At 43.5% G+C, this 20979-nt stretch overlaps 1 protein-coding gene across 6 annotated transcripts in view; it reads left to right on the top strand.

The window, feature by feature from the left end:
* Nucleotides 1-20979, top strand: part of polg2 (polymerase (DNA directed), gamma 2, accessory subunit) — a 69781-nt gene that overhangs the window by 25717 nt on the left and 23085 nt on the right. For 4 of the 6 annotated variants that reach the window (XM_078225772.1, XM_078225773.1, XM_078225771.1 and 1 more), the window contains exons 3-7: nt 3988-4117; nt 11691-11796; nt 12858-13031; nt 14374-14514; nt 18419-18499. In XM_078225772.1, coding sequence (XP_078081898.1) covers nt 3988-4117; nt 11691-11796; nt 12858-13031; nt 14374-14514; nt 18419-18499 — 632 coding nt within the window. Of the gene's footprint in view, nt 1-3987; nt 4118-11690; nt 11797-12857; nt 13032-14373; nt 14515-18418; nt 18500-19463; nt 19581-20979 lie in introns of those variants that run through there. The other 2 variants (XM_078225775.1, XM_078225774.1) reach the window with 2 other exon arrangements.

The following is a 20979-nucleotide window of genomic DNA, read 5'->3' as shown; positions in this document are numbered from 1 at the left end:
ATACAAGATGCCGATTATAGACCGAATGGCTCCGAGTGCATAGAACTGCTACATCAGATCCTGCACAAGAACATAGCTTGAATACATTTCTTAAAGGCACAGTGTCATCACAATGTGAGTTACTCACTGCAGAATTCCCAGTCTCTGACTGGCTGTTTCGTTCTGTTTCTGATCAGTGGTAACCTCCAGAAAGTTGCTAGGAGTCCAGCAGAGATAATGCCATTGGATGTTAAAGGGAAATAGTTTCTGTCTTGTTGGAGATGGCCATTGTCTGACGCTTGTGAAGCATGGAAGTTGCCTGCCACTTAGCAGCTCAAGCCTGAATGTTGTCCAGGTCTGGCTGCATATAGACAGTGACTGATTCAGTGTCCAAAGACTTGTACTGAACATTGTTGAATTATCAGAGAAACATCCCCACTTGTAACCTTATGAAAGAGGTAATTAACAAAGCAGCTGAAAATGTTTGGGTTTAGGACACTACTCTGAGGAATAACTACAGTGATGCCCTGGACTGTGATGATTGACCTCCAACAGCCATAAACATCTTCATTTGTGCTCCTTTTGGGAGTTTTTCCCCAATTTCAATTAGTTCAGCTCTTTTCTACATGTTTGGGTCAAGGCTGCAAAGCTAGGTCACCCTGATGGAGCTCAAACTGAACACCAGTGAGCAGGTTATTGCTGAATAAGTGTTGGGACAGCACTGCCAGTGACACTTTCATCACTTTGCTGACAACGAGTGTAGACTGGGGCAGTAATTGACTGGGTAGAATTTGTCCTTTTTGTGGACAGGACCTAGCTGGACAATTTTTCATATTGTCGGGTAGATGTTAATTTTGTTGCTATACTGAAACAGCTTGGTTATGGGTGCGGCTAGTTCTGGAGCACAAGTCTTCAATGAGGACAAATCCACATCTGGCATGTGCGAGCTTTTAAAGGCCAGTTGATTGAAGTGCAGGACAGGCATGTCCCCACAAAAATGAAGGATAGAAATGGCACGATTCAGGAACCATGGAAGGCATTGGAAATTGTAAACTCAGTCAAAAGGTAAAGGGAAGCATACGATAGGTCTAGGCATCTAAAAACTGATGAAGTCCTTGAGGATTACAGTGAAAGTAGGAAGGAACTTAAACGTGACATTAGGAGGGCTAAAAGGGGCCATGAAATTAGCAAACAGGGTCAAGGAGAATCTCGAGGCTTTTTATGCATATATTAGGAGCAAGAGGGTAGCATGAGGACAATGGAGGGAAGTTATGCATGGAACCGCAAGAAGTGAATGAAATCCTTTGTACTTTGTATCGATATTCACCAAGGAGAATGACATGATGGATGTTGAGGTCAGGGATAGGTATGTGAACGCTGTAGAGAACGTCAGTATATCAAAGGAGGAAGTGTTGAGTATCTGAAATTGCATTAACGTAGACAAGTCCCTGGGACTGGATGGATCTGTCCCAGTTTACTGCGGGAGGCAAGGGGAGAAATAGCTGGGGCCTTAACAGACATCTTCACATCCTCTTTGACCACAGGACTGAAGAATAGCCAATGTTGTTCCTTTGTTTAAGAAAGGAAGCAGGGATAATCCTGCAAATTATAGGTCGGTGAGCCTGATGTCTGTGGAGGGGAAGCTTTTGGAGAAGATGTTGAGGGACGGGATATATGCACATTTGAATGAAAATGGACTAGTTAATGTCAGGCAGCATAGTTTTGTCTCATGTCTCACCAACTTGATTGAGTTTGTTGAAGAGTGACAAAGAAAATTGGTGAGGGAAGGTCTGTGGATGTAGTTTATATGGACTTTAGTAAGGCATTTGACAAGGTCCCACATGGCAGACTGATACAAAAAGTAAAATCACATGGGATTCGGGTGGGCTGGCTAGATGGTACAGAACTGGCTTGGTTAAAGACAGAGTAGCGGTGGAAGAGTGTTTTTCAGAATGGAGATCTGTAGCTAGTGGTGTTCCACAAGGGCTAGGACCTCTGTTGTTTGTAGTATATATAAATAATCCAAAGGGAAATGTGGGTGGTCTGATTAAGTTTGCAGATGACACAAAGATTGGCGGAGTTGCTGATTAGTGCCGAAGATTGTCAGAGGATACAACAGGAAGCAGATTGGAGACTTGGGCACAGAAATGGCAGATAGAGTTTAAACCTGACAAATGCAAGGTGATGCATTTTGGAGATCAAATTTAGGTCTGAGTTATATTGTAAATGGCAGAATCCTTAGGAATATTAACATATAGAGGGATCTGGGTGTGCAGGTCCACAGTTCCTAAAAATGGCAACACAGGTGGCCAAAGTGATTAAGAAGGCATATGGCATGCTTGCCTTCATCAGCTGGGGCATTGAGTACAGGATTTGGGAAATTGTTGCAGCTATATAAAATCTTGATTAGGCCAAATTTGGAGTATTGCATGCAGTTCTGGTCCCCACACTATCAGAAGGACGTGGAGCTTTGAAGAGAGTGCAAAGAAGGTTCATCAGGATATTGCCTGGTCTAGAGAGTGTTGACTATGAGGAGAGGTTGGATCAACTAGGATTGTTTTCACTGGAAAGACGGAGGCTGAGGGGAGACCTGATAGACTCTACAAAATTGAGAGGCATAGACGGTGGATAGTCAGGCCTTTTCCAAGCGTGGAAGTGTTAATTACAAAGGGACACAGGTTCAAAGTGAGAGGGGGAAAGTTTAAGAGAGATGTGTGGGGGAGGTTTTTCATGTAGAGAGTGGTGGGTGCCTGGAACGCGCTGCCAGAGGATGTGGTGGAAGCAGACACATTAGCAACATTTAAGAGGCCCCTAGACGCGTACGTGAATAGGGAGGAAATTGAGGGATACGGACCGAGTTAGAACAGAAGGTTTTTTCAGTCACAGGCCCGGAGGGCTGAAAGGCCTGTTCCTTTGCTGTACTTTTCTTTGTTTGATGTTGTCAGCGTCCATAGCCTTTTGCAGTATTCAGTAGCTTCTGTCATTTCACAATGTCTCGTGAAGCAAATAAAGTTGACTAAAGACTGGCATTTTGTGATGTTTCTGACCCTTATAGACCAAGAAAGTCTTTAGCTCAATCTTAACTTAACCATTAACACTTGCCTGTGTTGAGTTGGCTTTTTTCAGTCATGGCAAATATAGATGTGCCACAATTGGTCACAGGTTTGGAAAACCTGAGCTGGGTTCCCTCTACCGTTTGCTTTCCCCATGCTAGAAATGCCCATGGGTGAACTATAGAATCATAGAATGCCTATAGTGCAGAAGGAGGCCATTCAGCCTCAACCACAATCCCACCCAGGCCCTATTCCCATAACCCCACATATTTACCTTGCTAATCCCCTGACACTAGGGTCAATTTAGCATGGCCAATCAACCTAACCTGCACTGTGAGAGGAAACTAGAGCACCCGGAGGAAATCTATGCAGACACGGGGAGAATGTGCAAACTCCACACGGACTGACCCGAGGTTGGAATTGAACACGGGTCCCTGGTGCTATGATGCAGCAGCGCTAACCACTGTGCCACCGTGCCGCTATGGAGAACATAGTTACGGAAATAGGCCGTTGATATCACGGGCCCATACTGGTGTGTAAGTTCACACAAGCCTCTTCCCAATCTTAACCTAATCCTATCAACACATACTTCTATTCTTTTCTGTGCTTATCTAGTTTATCCTTGAATGCATCTATGTAATCTGGAAAGGGTGAAAACATGAGTATACATCCAAGGGATGTAGGAGAACCAGGCATATAAGTGGCAAAAAAGAATTTGGGATGCATGTTTGTGCTTTGGGGGAGGTTAGCAGTTGATTTGGGTTAAGAAAGTTGTTGGATGAGTATTGGGATATCTGTGCAGAAAATGTAGTTAACTTCTTTCTTGTCTGAAAGGCAAGTATCAAAATTAAAGCTGGTCATGATTTAAGAGGTTTTATCTCTAGGATTTTATCATAGATAATATGGCATTTTTTGAAGTCTGAAACGCACACCTGTTTCTTATGATCTTCTACAGGAGCTATTCAAGAGTACGTGAAGTCTTTGAGCCTTGTGAACAGGAAGTTACCTTTTGGTTTGGCTGAGATCGGGGTGTGTTATCAGCCCTTTCCTACTGGTAAACACCCAACAGTATGCAATGCGGTAAGGTGAGAGACTCCATTTGAGATGCATTAAATTTGTGAGTTCAGTGAGTAATTAATAAACTGGAAAATGCCATTATTTCATCACAGGCATAAAACCAGGGTTCAGGGTAAGCACATTCCTCTTAGAGTGAAGGGCAAGGCTGACAGAAGTAGGGAACTCTGGACGACTCGGGATATTGAGGCCCTGGCCAAGAAGAAGAAGGAGGCACATGACATGCAGTTGGGATCAAGTGAATCCCTTGAAGAGTATAGAGGGTGGAGGAGTAGAGTTAAAAGAGAAATCAGGAGGGCAAAAAGGGGACAAAGAGAAGAGCAAAGAAAATTACAGCACAGCAACAGGCCCTTCAGCCCTCCAAGCCTGCACTGACCATGCTGCTCGACTTAACTAAAACCCCCTACCCTTCCGGGGACCATATCTCTCTATTCCCATCCTATTCATGTATTTGTCCAGACTCCCCTTAAAAGTCACTACCGTGTCCGCTTCCACTATCTACCCCGGCAACGGGTTCCAGGCATCCACCACCCTCTGTGTGAAACATCTGCCTCGGATATCTCCTTTAAACCTTGCTCCTTGCACCTTAAACCTGTGCCCCCAAGTAATTGACTCTTCCATCCTGGGAAAAAGCTTCTGACTATCCACTCTGTCCATGCCTCTCATAATCTTGTAGACTTCTATCAGGTTGCCCCTCAACCTCTGTCGTTCCAGTGAGAACAAACCAATTTTTTCCAACCTCTCCTCATAGCTAATGTCCTCCATACCAGGCAACATCCTGAGAATCTTTTCTGTACCCGCTACAAAGCCTCCACATCTTTCTGGTAGTGTGGCGACCAGAATTGAATACTATATTCTATAAGGTTCTATAAAGGTGCAACATGACTTGCCAATTTTTAAACTCAGTGCCCCGGCCGATGAAGGCAAGCGTGCCGTATGCCTCCTTGACTACCTTCTCGACCTGCATTGCCACTTTCAGTGACCTATGTACCTGTACACCCAGGTCCCTTTGCCTATCAATACTCTTAAGGGTTCTGCCATTTACTGTATATTTCCTATCTGTATTAGACCTTCCAAAATGCATTACCTTACATTTGTCCAGATTGAATTCCATCTGCCATCTCTCCGCCCAAATCTCCAACCGATCTATGTCCTGCTGTATCCTCTGATGGTCCTCATCACTATCTGCAAATCCACCAACCTTTGTGTCGTCTGCAAACTTACTAATCAAACCAGGTACATTTTCCTCCAAATCATTTAATATATATATATATATTACAAACAGCAAAGGTCCCAGCACTGATCCCTGAGGATCACTTGTCACAGCCCTCCATTCAGAAACGCACCCTTCCACTGCTACCCTCTGTCTTCTTTGACCGAGCCAGTTTTGTATCCACCTTGCCAGCTCACCTCTGATCCCATGCGACTTCACCTTCAGTACCAGTCTGCCATGAGGGACCTTGTCAAAGGCCTTACTGAAGTCCATGTAGACAACATCTACTGCCCTACCCTCATCAATCATCTTCGTCACTTCCTCGAAAAACTCGATCAAGTTAGTGAGACACGACCTCCCCTTCACAAAACCATGTTGCCTCTCACTAATATGTCCACTTATTTCTAAATGGGAATAAATACTGTCTTGAAGAATCCTCTCCAATAATTTCCCTACCACTGATGTAAGGCTCACTGGCCTGTAATTACTTGGATTATTCTTGCTACCCTTCTTAAACAAAGGAACAACATTGGCTATTCTCCAATCCTCTGGGACCTCCCCTGTAGCCAGTGAGGATATACAGATTTTTCTCAAGGCCCCAGCAATTTCCTCCCTTGTCTCTCAGTACTCTGGGATATATCCCATCAGGCCCTTGTCTACCTTAATGTTTCTCAAGAACCCCAACACCACCTCCTTTTTGTTCTCAACATGACTCAAACTATCTACACATCCTTTCCTAGACTCATCATCCACCAAGTCCTTCTCTTTGGTGAATACTGACGCATAGTACTCATTTAATACCTTGCCCATTTCCTCTGGCTCCACGCATAGATTCCTTCCCTTGTCCTTGAGTGGGCCAACCCTCTCCCTCTCTTGCTCTTTATATATGTATAAAAAGCCTTGGGATTTTCCTTAATCCTGCTGGCCAATGCTTTTTCGTGACCCCTTTTAGCCCTCCTTACTTAAGTTTCTTTCTACTTTCCTTGTATTCCACACTTGCTTCGTGTGTTCCCAGCCTCCGAGCTTTGACAAATGCTTCCTTTTTCTCTTTGACTAGGCTCACAATATCTCTCGTTATCCAAAGTTCCCAAAACTTGCCATACTTATCCTTCATCCTTACAGGAATGTGCCGGTCCTGAATCCCTATCAACTTATACTTGAAAGCCTCCCACATGCCAGATGTTGATTTGCCCTCAAACATCTGCCCCCAATCTACATTCTTCAATTCCTGCCTAATATTGTTGTAATTAGCCTTCCCCCAATTTAGCACCTTAACTTGAGGACTACACTTATCTTTATCCGTCAGTACCTTAAAGCTTGCTGAATTGTGGTCACTGTTCCCCTATTGAAGCATCGACCACCTGGCCGGGCTCATTCCCCAATACCAGGTCCAGTATGGCCCCTTCCCTAGTTGGACTATCAACATACTGTTTCAAGAAGGACTCCTGGATGCTCCTTACAAACTCTGTCCCATCCATGCCCCTAGCACTAAGTGAGTCCCAGTCAATATAGGGGAAGTTAAAATCTCCCACCACAACAACCCCGTTACTTTTACACCTTGCCAAAATCTGCCTACATATCTGTTCCTCTATCTCCCGCTGGCAGTTGGGTGGCCTATATTAAACCCCCAATATTGTGACTACACCCTTCCTATTCCTGAGCTCTACCCATATTGTCTCGCTGTATGAGCCCTCTGAGGTGGCCTCCTGCAGTACAGCTGTGATATTCTCCTCAATCAATAGTGCAACTACCCCACCCCTTTTACATCCCCCTCTCTCTCGCTTGAAACATCTGTATCTTGCAATGTTAAGCTGCCAATCCTGTCCTTCCCTTAACCAAGTCTCTGTAATGGCAACAACATCATACTTCCTAGTACTAATCCAAGCTCTAAGTTCATCTGCCTTACCTGTGATACTTCTCGCATTGAAACAAATGCACTTCAGTCCACCAAACCCTCTGAACTAGCAACCTCACCCTGTCTGCTGTTTCTCTGAGTCTTCCTGGCCCTACTCTCTGGTTCCCCTTCAGCTAATTCACCTTTGCTTTGGTTCCCACACCCCTGCCAAACTAGTTTAAATTCTCCTGTGTAACACTAGCAAACCTCCTGGCCAAAATATTTATGCCCTTCCACTTGAGATGCAACCCGTCCTTGTACAGGTCCCACCTGCCCCAGAAGAGACCCCAATGGTCCAGATATCTGAAATCCTCCCTCCTACACCAGCTGTTTAGCCACGTGTTGAGCTGCACTAGCTTCCTATTCCTAGCCTCATTAGCACGTGGCACAGGGAGTAATCCTGAGATTACACCCAGGAGATCCTGCTTTTTAACTTTCTACCTAACTCCCTAAACTGCTGCTACAGGAACTCATCACTCTTCCTACCTATGTTGTTAGTACCAATATGTACTACAACCTCTGGCTGTTCACCCTCTCCCTTCAGAATGCTTTCTGCCTGTTCAGAGACATCCTGGACCCTGGCACCAGGGAGGCAACATACCATCCTGGAGTCTCTTTCATGTCCACAGAAGTGCCTATCTGTGCCCCTAAGTATAGAGTCCCCCATAACTATTGCTCTAGTCCTCTTTGTCCCTCCCTGCTTAACAACAGAACCAGCCGTGGTGCCACTGCTTTGGCTGCTACTGCTGTTATCCCCTGATAGGCCATCTCCCCCAACAGTATCCAAAACGGTATATTTGTTAGAGAGGGGGATGACCACAGGGGATTCCTGCACTGACTCCCTGCCCCTTCTAGCGGTCACCCATCTATCTGCCTGCACCTTGGGTGTGACCACGTCTCTAAAGCTCCTATCTATGATGCTTTCCGCCACCTTCATGCTCCTAAGTGCAACCAACTGCTGCTCCAACCTATCCATGCGGTCTGTAAGGAGCTGGAAGCGTCACGGATTTCCCAGACCTCAAGTGCAGCATTTAACCCCACTGACCGACATTTCGAGCACCAATTAAATTATTTAAGAAAATTTATAAAACTCTTGCCTTCACTTTTACCTTCTCACAGTGGCCTTTTTTTTTGGTCAGAGGAGGAGGGAGGGAAACACTAATGTAGTGTTTCGGGCTTACCGCTCCTTGACATCAGATCTTCTGCTTCCCACTTCTTGGTAGATGTTGCTGGTCTGACTTCTCCCAGAATGCACCAGTGAAGTCCCTCAGCTGCCTCTACTGGGACACGTAATTGTTTTGGCAGATAAGGCAAAGGAGAATCCAAAGAGCTTCTACAAATACATAAAGGCCAAAAGAGTAACTAGGGAGAGAATAGGGCCTCTTAAGGATCAACAAGGTCATCTATGTGCTGATCCTCAAGAGATGGGTGAGATCTTAAATTAATATTTCTCATCAGTATTTACTGTTGAGAAAAGCATGGATGTTGGGGAATTTGGGGAAATAAATAGTGATGTCTTGAGGAGTGTACATATTACAGAGAAGGAGGTGCTGGAAGTCTTAAAGCGCATCAAGGTAGATGAAGTGTACCCCAGGACATTGTGGGAGGCTAGGGAGGAAATTGTGGGTCCCCTAACAGAGGTACTTGAATCATCGATAGTCACAGGTGAAGTGCCTGAAAATTGGAGGGTGGCAAATGTTGTGCCTTTGTTTAAAAAGGGCTGCAGGGAAAAGCATGGGAACTACAGGTCGGTGAGCCTCACATCTGTGGTGGGTAAGTTGTTGGAAGGTATTTTGAGAGACAGGATCTAGAGGCAGTTAGAGACGCAAGGACTGATTAGGGACAATCAGCATGGCTTTGTGAGTGGAAAATCATGTCTCTCAAATTCGATTGAGTTTTTTGAAGGGGTAATCAAGAGGGTAGATGAGGGCAGTGCAGTTGATGTTGTCTACATGGACTTTAGCAAGGCCTTTGACAAGGTACCACATGATAGGTTGTTGCATAAGGTTAAATCTCTCGGGATCCAGGGTGAGGTATCTAAATGGATACAAAATTGGCTTGATGACAGAAACCAGAGGGTGGTTGTAGAGGGTTATTTTTCAAACTGGAGGCCTGTGACCAGTGGTGTGCTTCATGGATTGGTGCTGGGTCCATTGTTATTTGTCATTTATCTTAATGATTTAGATGAGAATATAGAAGGCATGGTTAGTAAGTTTGCAGATGACACCAAGATTGGTGGCATAGTGGACAGTGAAGAAGGCTATCTCGGATTGCAACGGGATCTTGATCAATTGGGGCAGTGGGCTGACGAATGGCAGATGGAGTTTAATTTAGATAAATGCGAGGTGATGCATTTTAGTAGATTGAACCAGGGCAGGTCTTACTCAGTTAATGGTAGGTTGTTGGGGAGAGTTACAGAACAAAGAGATCTCGGGGTACAGGTTTATAGCTCCTTGAAAGTGGAGTCACAGGTGGACAGAGTGGTGAAGAAGGCATTCAGCATGCTTGATTTCATTGGTCAGATCATTGAATACAGGAGTTGGGACGTCTTGTTGAAGTTGTACAAGACATTGGTAAGGCCTTGGAATACTGTGTACAGTTCTGGTCACCCTATTATAGAAAGGATACTAGAAAGAGTGCAGAAAAGATTTACTAGGATGCTACCAGGACTTGATGGTTTGAGTTATAAGGAGAGGCTGGATAGACTGGGACTTTTTTCCCTGGAGTGTAGGAGGCTGAGGGGAGAACTTATAGAGGTCTATAAATAATGAGGGACGTAGATCGGCTAGATAGTCAATATCTTTTCCCAAAGGTAGGGGAGTCTAAAACTAGAGGTCATAGGTTTTTAAGGTGAGGGGAAAGATACAAAAGGGTCCAGAGGGGAAAGATACAAAAGGGTCCAGAGGGGCAATTTTTTCACACAGAGGGTGGTGAGTGTCTGGAACAAGCTGTCAGAGGTAGTAGTAGAGGCGGGTACAATTTTGTCTTTAAAAAAGCGTTCAGACAGTTAAATGGGTAAGATGGGTATAGAGGGACATGGGCCAAATGTGGGCAATTGGGACTAACTTAAGGGTTTAAAAATAAAGGGCAACATGGACAAGTTGGGCCAAAGGGCCCGTTTCCATGCTGTAAACCTCTGACTCTATAAAAATTTGATTTTGAAAGAGAGTCTCACAATGATAAAATCTGTGCCTGAACCCCTCCATTGCTGCAGCACTTATAATAGTTTGGATTTCAAATCTTGCACACACAACTGTCATGTTGTTCCTTTTACATGGATTCCCCATTATATCCCAACTTTTATATTCCATGCTTCTTGCCCTACTCCCAATACTTTATTTATAACCTTAACTACTTGAGTTGCTGCTTCTAATGTATTGTACTCCCAGATCACACTCGCCTTCCGCAGCACCCAACTTTCTCAGTTCAGTGGGAAGCAATGGCCTGGTGGTATTATTGCTAAACTATTAATCCAGAAACTCAACCAATGTTCTGGGGACCTAGGTTCTAATCCTGCCACAGCAGTTGGTGGAATTTGAATTCAATAAACAAAAAAAATCTACTGATGACCATGAAACCATTGTCGATTGTCAGAAAAACCCATCTGGTTTACTAATGTCCTTTAGTGCAGGAATCTGCTGTCCTTACCTGGTCTGGCCTGCATGTGACTCCAGTGCCACAGCAATGTTGTTGATTCTCAACTGCCCTCTGAAATGGCCGAACAAGCCACTCAATTTCAAGGGCAACTAGGGATCGGCAATAAATGCTGGCCAGCCAGCAACACCCACATAGAAACATAGAAACCCTACAGTGCAGAAGGAGGCCATTCGGCCCATCGAGTCCGCACCGACCACAATCCCACCCAGGCCCTACCCCCACATATTTTACCCGCTAATCCCTCTAACCTACACATCCCAGGACTCTAAGGGGCAATTTTTAACCTGGCCAATCAACCTAACCCGCACATCTTTGGACTGTGGGAGGAAACCGGAGCACCCGGAGGAAACCCACGCAGACACGAGGAGAATGTGCAAACTCCACACAGACAGTGACCCGAGCCGGGAATCGAACCCGGGACCCTGGAGCTGTGAAGCAGCAGTGCTAACCACTGTGCTACTGTGCCGCCCCACGATTGAAGAAAAAAAAGATTTTTGTTAACCACCTTACTGTTAATGTTTATTTCATCTGTCACCATCTCATCAATAACCTCCTGCAGCTTCCTTTGGTGTTTAGAATTATACACTAGGCGTTCTATTTTAGTATCCTCTGTGAAAGTTAGTGAGCCTATTCAGTTGTTTAAAAAAAAATCCTGCTGCCTCTCCTTTTGCAATAAGGAATGCAATATTTAGGGAGGGGGAAGGAAGGTAGGGAGAAAGACAAGGTGTTAAGAGAAAGTTAGTTAAATGAAAGAGCTCTGACCAGTACAAGTTAATTACTTTTGTTACTCTAATAGTTTTAATCTCCTATTACACCAAAGAACAGGGGAGGTGGAAATGGCATCTCTGGTATGGTTTAGCTCTCCTCGGACTTCAGGCCATTGGCTAGACTACTGGGTACGCCAGCGTTTACTGTGGTGGAGGAAGGTAAGAACTACTGATTTCTGGAACACGATTCACTATCGATTATAGAAACCAATCATAGAAACCCTACAGTGCAGAAGGAGGTCATTTGGCCCATCGAGTCTGCATGACAACAATCCCACCCAGCCCTTATCCCCGCAATCCCATACATTTACCCCGCTAATCCCTCTAACCTATACATCCTGGGACACTAAGGGGCAATTTATCATGGCCAATGCACCTAACCTGCACATCTTTGGACTACAGATTACTGTTCATGCAATTGTATAGCAGTGGTGAAAAATAACTACTGCTACAGGAATGATTGGCCAAATATGTTTGGCATTCTTTCATCTGGATAAGACGATGGACATGCAACTTCCTGGACATGTGGTGCACTTTTGCTAATGACTGAAGAGATCAATTCACGAGATGCAAGTTCCGTCACAGCACCACATGTGAAATGGTGTTGTTTTCAATGTCGGTCCCTGTTGCCAATTGCACTAGCCACTGATCACCAAAGTGGTGCACACTGGCCCACAGATGATATTCCCATTTTGGTCTGTATTCGGCAAGCATTTGAATCAATAAACAGTATGTTCATGTCATACTTGCAAGCATCTTTGGAGTGGAGCTTTGGGCAGCATACTGGCTCTGGCTATCTTGCTATTCAGAAGATTCTTTGGTATTCAACCATCTTCCATCCTGCAAATGTACCTGAGCCAACAAAGTTGCCCCTGCTTTTTGAGTATCAACATATTTCGAAGCTTTACCTTTGAGAGGATTACCACATTTGTGATTTTATTCTTCCAACAGATCATTCTTCACAGCTGTACTTACCACAGTGCGCAAACCTGAAAGTTGGCCAAATAAGAAAATATTGTATTTTAAACTCCACACAGGCATCTTCATGTATGCAAAATGGGCTCTATCTATTTTGTGCTCATTGTCATGTGCTGACTAATTTCTGCCCCATGGTTACTTGTTTTTGATTTGGGTCGGAAGAGGGGAAGCGAGTAGTTAGATCGTTAATTGTCAAATATCTTCCCATGTTTTATTCTGAGTGTTATTTGATTGTCTTTTAGTTTGCCAAAAATCCATCCAGTTTCACAGCCGGTGATTTCCAGGATAATGATGGAACTAAAGGAACTGAACTGTATTTCAGTTTTCCATGGGGGAAGGAACCGATTGAGAAGCTGTTAAATCTGGGAGACAAGGAACTTGTGCTTGAGCACCATGAAAATAAGGATAACGTAAAAGTACAAGTACAATTTTGTTTGTTTGCAGTGTAAATGGTATGATTAAAGAATGCTATATTCTATACAGAACAACTTCTAATTTTCAAAATAACTGTCTAAAATGGCTGTTACAGTTTTCAAGTTAAATATCTTCGTCACACCGGTCAATCAGCATGGCGAGCCAGGGAAATAGCATGGGAGGGCAAAAATCCGATTCTCACCCAGCACAAATCTGATTGCTATCCTTCTGGCCCCTTTCTAATGGCGAGAATGAGGGTGTGAAGCCCATTAACATAAAAATGTCTAAATTTAACAGCATTTACCTGGTTCGGAGCAGCTGCTTCTGTCTTCCCGGGTACTTCTGCCCTCACCGCGTGATGTTATGTTGGTGAGAATCGCTATTGCTCCGCAGCAGTGGAGACCAGGCGTCATGGCCACGCTGGGGGGATCGGAGGCCATGGAAGCCCCTGGATGGTTAGGGGCATAGCCAGCCAGTGCCCATTGGGCAATGCCCACCTAGCACCTTGGCTGCGCTCAGTTGGGCATCGTGTGCTGGAACAGTGCCAAGGGGGTGAGGCATGAGTGGGGCTGTGACAGGCGGGTATGCACAATGACTGTGTGCTTACGTAGGGGGGAAGCTCTGCAAGGGGAGTGGTGGTCAGCTGGGGAGGTGGTCATGCAGGGGTGTGCAGAAATGGGCCATGGTGGCCGGGGGTCCTGATGCCAGCAACCCATGTTGATGGGGGGTAGCAATGACGCCGATGGGTTGGGGGGGTGGGGGGGCACTGTAAATCTCCCAGCTGTCAGAAAAACTGACAGTGCCGAAAGATTGCAGTGCCAAGTTTGCCCAAAAGAACGGTGTGGAACACACCCGTTTTCACACTGTTATGATACTCAACTTGTTTGGGAAGATTCTGCCCCTTGGGTCAATGGGTAGCACACTAACTTTTGAGTTACGGTTCAAGCCCCATTCCATGATTTGACTACATAGTCTAGGGAGTAGGCTACCAGTTCAATGTAGTACTGATGGGATGTTGTACTGTCAGAAAGATCCCATGGCAGTATTAGAAGAGCGGTTGTTCTTGTGTTATGGTCAGCATTGCAATGTAACTAAAAACAAATTAACTAGTTATTCATTTCATTGCTGTTTATGGGGCTTTACAGTGCACAGATTGCCTGCCATGTTTACCCATGTAATCATACCTATATCAGGTATCTTCTAAATGAAATATTTTGGTATATTTGAGACATAATATGAATGGAAATTATTTTCTTTAACCATGGCAAGAATTAATTATTTCAAAAGAAAAGGAGGGAAGATGCCTGGCAAATATCCCTGTTTATCAGAATAATTTCTCAAAAGGGTCGAGATGGGAGGAAGACTGTTGTCCCACATGTACTGTCAGTGAGTGGGAATCTGGACCGAGGAGTGATGGCCTTTTTGTTTGATTCACTGCAACTGAGTGAGAAACTTGATTCAAAACTGAGAGACAACCAAAAAAGGGTATGTTTTGTGTCAAATATTTTGCATTAGAGTAAGATACTGGATTTGTTTCTTATCAATTTTTATTTTAAATTGAAAAATTTGAACTAAGGTATTAAAATGACAATTGTAGGCAACTTCGACACTGAACAAAAGTACTGCTTTGCAGTTTTTATTAAAATGACAATTGTAGGCAACTTCAATACAAAATTTGCGAGAAATAGCGAGACATTTGGATATAAATTGTCCCATTGGTAAGACGCAGCATGGGTTCATGAAGGGCAGATCATGTTTGACTAATTTGGTGGAATTCTTTGAGAACGTTACATGCGCAGTGGACAATGGGGAACCTGTGGATGTGGTGTATCTGGATTTCCAGAAGGCATTTGACAAGATGCTGCACCAAAGACTGCTACATAAGATAAAGGTGCACAGGTAATGTATTAGCATGGATAGAGGATTGGTTAACTAACAGAAAGCAAAGAGTGGGAGTAAATGGGTGTTTTTCTGGTTGGCGATCAGTGACTAATGGTGTGCCTCAGGGATCAGTGTTGGGACCGCAATTGTTTACGATTTACAAAGATGATTTGGAGTTGGGGACCAAGTGTAGTGTGCCAAAATTCGCAGACGACACTAAGATGGGTGGAAGAACAAAGTGTGCAGAGGATGCTGAAAGTCTGCAAAGGATATAGATAATCTAAGTGAATGGGCGAGGGTCTGGCAGATGGAGTACAATGTTGGTAAATGTGAGGTCATCCATTTTGGTAGGAATAACAGCAAAATGGACTATTATTTAAATGGTAAAAAATTGCAGCATGCTGCTGTGCAGAGGGACCTGGGTGTCCTTGTGCAGGAATCTCAAGGAGTTGGTTTGCAGGTGCAGCAGGTAATTAAGAAGGCAAGTGGAATTTTGTCCTTCATTGCTAGAGGGATGGAGTTTAAAATCAGCGAGGTTATGTTGCAGCTGTATAAGGTGCTGGTGAGGCCACACCTGGAGCACAACTGTGTACAGCTTTGGTCTCCTTACTTGGGAAAGGATATGCTGGCACTGGAGGGGGTGCAAAGGAGATTCACTAGGTTGATTCTGGAGTTGAGAGGGTTGGCTTATGAGGAGAGACTGAGTAGACTGCGGCTATACTCGGCACGGTAGCACTGCTGTTTCACAGCTCCAGGGACCTGGGTTCGATTCCCGGATTGGGTCACTGTCTGTGTGGAGTTTGCACATTCTCTTTGTGTCTGCGTGGGTTTCTTCCGGGTGCTCCGGTTTCCCCCCTCAGTCCAAAGATGTGCGGGTTAGGTTGATTGGCCATGCTAAAATTGCTCTTAGTGTCCTGAGATGCGTAGGTTAGAGGGATTAGTGGGTAAATATGTAGGGATATGGGGGTAGGGCCTGGGTGGGATTGTGGTCGGTGCAGACTCGATGGGCCGAATGGCCTCTTTCTGTACTGTAGGGTTTCTACGATACTCATTGGAATTCAGAAGAATGAGGGGAGATCTTATAGAAACATATAAGATTATGAAGGGAGTAGATAAGGTAGAAGCAGGGAAGTTGTTTCCACTGGCGGGTGAAACTAGAACTAGGGGGCATAGCCTCAAAATAAGGGGAAGCAGATTTAGGACTGAGTTGAGGAGGAACTTCTTCACACACAGGGTTGTGAATCTGTGGAATTCCCTGCCCAGTGAAGCAGTTGAGGCTATCTTAATGAATGTTTTTAAGGCAAGGACAGATAAATTTTTGAACAGTAAAGGAATTAAGGGTTATGGTGAGCGGGCGGGTAAGTGGAGCTGAGTCCACAAAAGATCAGCCATGATCTTATTGAATGGCGGAGCAGGCTCGAGGGGCCAGATGGCCTGGCCTGCTCCTGCTCCTAGTTCTTATGTTCTAAATCAATTTCTTCGAATTGATTGAATGAGATGGGCATTTATTCCGATTCAAATTTATTCGAGCATCCTGGTGCATTTTTCATACAGAAGGCAAAACCAATCAAATTTCTCAAAATAATTCTCAAGCAAAATTTTTTAATATTTGTCCCAACTTACAATGTCAAGATAAATAAAATAATAGGATAAGTTACCATGTAAAAGAAAATTGCAAAATGCATTTTAACAATCATAAAATTATCCAACTTCTGTTGGAAATATGTCCATGAAATCTTCCTCCTGAACCCACCATCCAGATTTGGGCTTTAGAGACTGTGGCTTGCCCCATCCTTACAGGACTTGTCAACATGGCTTCCCTTTGCCCATTCTGCTGCATGTTCTCAGTCTACACATGCACATGATGCTGTTTCTATTGTTCAGCCCTCCCTTTATCACCATTGTGTTTCTGACTGGAAGCGAATTTTAATATTGTTAATATTATGTTTGTCAATTGTATCCATGCATGCATACCTCCCCTGTGATAAATAAACTGAGTAAGAGTTTTAACAACACCAGGTTAAAGTCCAACAGGTTTATTTGGTAGCAAATGCCATTAGCTTTCGGAGCGCTGCTCCTTTGTCAGATGGAGTGGAAATCTGCTCTCAAACAGGGCACAGAGACACCATGCATGGTACATTGGGAAAACCATGCAGACGCTACGACAACGGATGAATGAACACGGCTCGACAATCACCAGGCAAGACTGTTCTCTTCCTGTGGGGGAGCACTTCAGTGGTCACAGGCATTCAGCCTCTGATCTTCGGGTAAGCGTTCTCCAAGGCGGCCTTCACGACACACAACAGCGCAGAGTCGCTGAGCAGAAACTGAGAGCCAAGTTCCGCACACATGAGGACGGCCTAAACCGGGATGTTGGGTTTATGTCACACTATCAGTAACCCCCACAGCTTGCCTCCTGGACTTGCAGAATCTCACTGGCTGTCCTGTCTGTAGACAATACACATCTCTTTAACCTGTGCTTAATGCTCCCTCCACTCACATTGTCTGTATCTTTATGACCTGGTTGGTTGTAGAGATTTGCATTCTAATCAGTATTCTGTAACTTGATTTTGTGTCTCTGTGCCCTGTTTGAGAGCAGATTTCCACTTCATCTGACGAAGGAGCAGCGCTCCGAAAGCTAATGGCATTTGCTAACAAATAAACCTGTTGGACTTTAACCTGCTGCTGTTAAAACTCTTACTGTGTTTACCCCAATCCAACGCCGGCATCTCCACATCATAAATAAACTGAACAAGGTGTATCTCCTCCTCCCTGAAGCAGCTACCCTTCTGCAGGTTTGGGATGGTGTCACCTTATACTAATTCTGTCTCCAGTGTGTGCCATGACAATTAGGGATATTTAGACATGCATCTTAACTATTGTATATGTTTTGTTGGTTGTCAGCGATATTACAGATATGATAGTAAAACCACAAAACCGCTACATGACAGGAACTAGTCGAAGGGAGGCATTTGTTGCAGCTAAATTTAACAAGTATATTGCTGAATTGTACAAAAACAGATGTGCACTGAAGGCTGTTTCCAAAATAAGTACAGTAAGAAGTTTAACAACACCAGGTTAAAGTCCAACAGGTTTATTTGGTAGCAAAAGCCACACAAGCTTTTCGCGACACACGACAGCGCAGAGTCGCTGAGCAGAAACTGCTCAGCGACTCTGCGCTGTCGTGTGTCGCGAAAAGCTTGTGTGGCTTTTGCTACCAAATAAACCTGTTGGACTTTAACCTGGTGTTGTTAAACTTCTTACTGTGTTTACCCCAGTCCAACGCTGGCATCTCCACATCCAAAATAAGTAAGCAGAAGAGTTTTCTTTAGCAGTTCAGCATGTCAGTTAATTTTGTAAATTGGGCTATTTATTTTCCCTGGCAACTAATTATACTAATGGTATTCAGTTAGTTAACTTATTGTTGCAATTTAGTAATTTTTTAGTCTATTTCATCTTTAACTTTGAAAATATCTAAAAATAATATTCATGATTGCTGCATTTTTAGGTGCTAAAACTCCATCCAAGTTTAGCTCCGGTTAAAGTGGGTTTGGAAATGGGCAAGGGACCTACAGTTGAGTTACGTCAGGTGCGTATTTTGTGAAGAACTCCAAAAGCCATGAAAATATATCATATCAATTTGTGCTTCCCTGATGTTTTTAATTCCATTCCTTCTGTTCAAACCAAGCTGCAGTCATATGGCCTGCAACATTTTGTCTAGGCTGTTCTGAATTTTATAATTATGTTTGAAACCATACATTTTTTTTGTTCAGTATGGAAGCTTTCGTCCGTGAGGACCTTCTGCTACATGAGCTTTTGGAACCTGAATGTTCTTTTGGCCTAAAATCAGGGTGTTAAACTATAGCTTGTGGACTGCATGTTGCACCAAAAAAGGTTTACAAAATGAACTAGGATATTTATCAACAAAAATAATGACTAAATCAACTAAATAATTGTGATCATAGATTAGGAGAAAATGTTATGTTTCTGTACTGTAAATGGTCTTTGCAAATCATTAATTTAGTTTGGACATGGGCTTTAGCATTTCCATATTAAAAAAATCTATGAAAAGCGCAATAAAAATCATAACTGCCAAATATTGTCACTTTTCCAACTCACCAAGAAAAACTTCATAATTTGAAATTTAGAATCCCTATCATGGATTGGTCACATTAAATTTGTAGTAAGTGAAGATTTTATAAAGCAGGACATGGTGTGATAAAGGCACGTTTAACATCTGCATAGCAATCTAGTTCAGCAAGATTAAGGCAGTGCCTGTTTTATTAGCAATGCAACACCAATTATGGTTAAAATTAAAATTCAGAGAATGGCATGCTGTGAAGAAGGATATGGCTGGAAACTATTGCTAATTTAAAGTCAGTTTTATATTTGTATAAAATGCTAGAAGGTTTGTACCATAAGAAGATATTCCCCACTGGATGCCTGAAAATATTGTTCGACATTTTTCCTTAAAGCTATTAAAGCACAGCATATTTGTAGGTTGATTTTTCTATTCTTTCTCCCCATGCCCACCCCAAAAAAAAACCCAGCAGCAAACCAGCTGTGAGTTGCTTTTACGTTTACTCGTGGTCAGAACTGAATTGCAAGATGACAGTATAGACAGAAGACAATAAACTTGAGACTGGTTGCAAGAGATGCCGAAAGTACAGACTGACATTTGAATAAAAGTTTCTTCAGTGACTCAGTGGTAAATGCCCAGGCAAGTATAGACTGAGCTATTCGTTAACGCCAGTTCAGGGAACATTAGGGTCATGACAGTTGACCATTGTTATTATGTCCACTCTAAGATTAATTAGAAACATAATCAGGATTCCCATTCATGATCATTGTCCTATGTCTTTTTATGAAAAGTATACGTATGTAGATGCCAGATGACACAATGTACAATTCAACTGTGACTTTTTTTTATGGTTAACTAACCTACTATACGTATTTACATAAGATTGGCAGATTGTATGAAGTATAGGGTGCAAGTAATATATGTGGATAATATGTCAGCAAAGATTGGTGCTGCCAGTGCAACAACAAAGAGGAACGTGGAGGCAGGATGGAGAACAAAAAACTCTCAAAAGACCTAAAATAGTTTTGCAGAAATCATAAAGTAACACTACGTAAACTTTAGAACCCCATTGCAGCCTTATACACTTGCATCAGTACACACAAAGTATGTGTTCTATATATTTAACTATATGTGTGAGTGCTTTTATATAGGTGTGTATATACAGCTTCCACGCATTTTCTATTATCACTTAGAACTTTTGTTCTAACACTGTTAAAGTCAAAACATCAGCAGATATGAACTATAAAGATAGGAAATCACAAAACAAAAATAACTAAGCGACTAGATAATTGTCAAGGAGAAAGGACTAAGGAATCCTGAATGCAACCAATTCTGAGTGATCACTGAAGAACCCCTGAAAATTTTAAAAACAAACAAATGTGAATCATTCTGCAACCAGAGCATGAAGAACAAAGAAAATTACAGCACAGGAACAGGCCCTTTGGCCCTCCAAGCCTGCACCGACCATGCTACCCAACTTAACTAAAACCCTCTGCCCTTCCGGGGACCATATCCCTCTATTCCCATCCTATGCATGTATTTGTCACTATCATATCTGCTTCCACTGCCTCCCCCGGCAACGAGTTCCAGGCACCCACCACTGCGTAAAAAATCTGCCTCGTACATCTCCCTTAAACCTTGCCCCTCGCACCTTAAACCTGTGCCCCCTGTTAATTGACTCTTCCACCCTGGGAAAAAGCTGACTATCCACTCTGTCCATGCCTCCATAATCTTGTAGACTTCTATCAGGTCACCCCTCAACCTCCATCGTTCCAGTGAGAACAAACCAAGTTTCTCCAACCTCTCCTCATAGCTAATGCCCTCTATACCAGGCAACATCCTGGTAAATCTTTTCTGTACCCTCTCCAAAGCCTCCACATCCTTCTGGTAGTGTGGCAACCAGAATTGAACACTATATTCCAAGTGTGGCCTAACTAAGGTTCTATAAAGCTGCAACATGACTTGCCAATTTTTAAACTCAATGCCCC

The sequence above is a fragment of the Mustelus asterias genome, chromosome 12, assembly GCF_964213995.1.
Source record: "Mustelus asterias chromosome 12, sMusAst1.hap1.1, whole genome shotgun sequence".
Lineage (NCBI taxonomy): Eukaryota > Metazoa > Chordata > Chondrichthyes > Carcharhiniformes > Triakidae > Mustelus > Mustelus asterias.
This window is presented reverse-complemented; position numbering and strand designations above follow the sequence as displayed.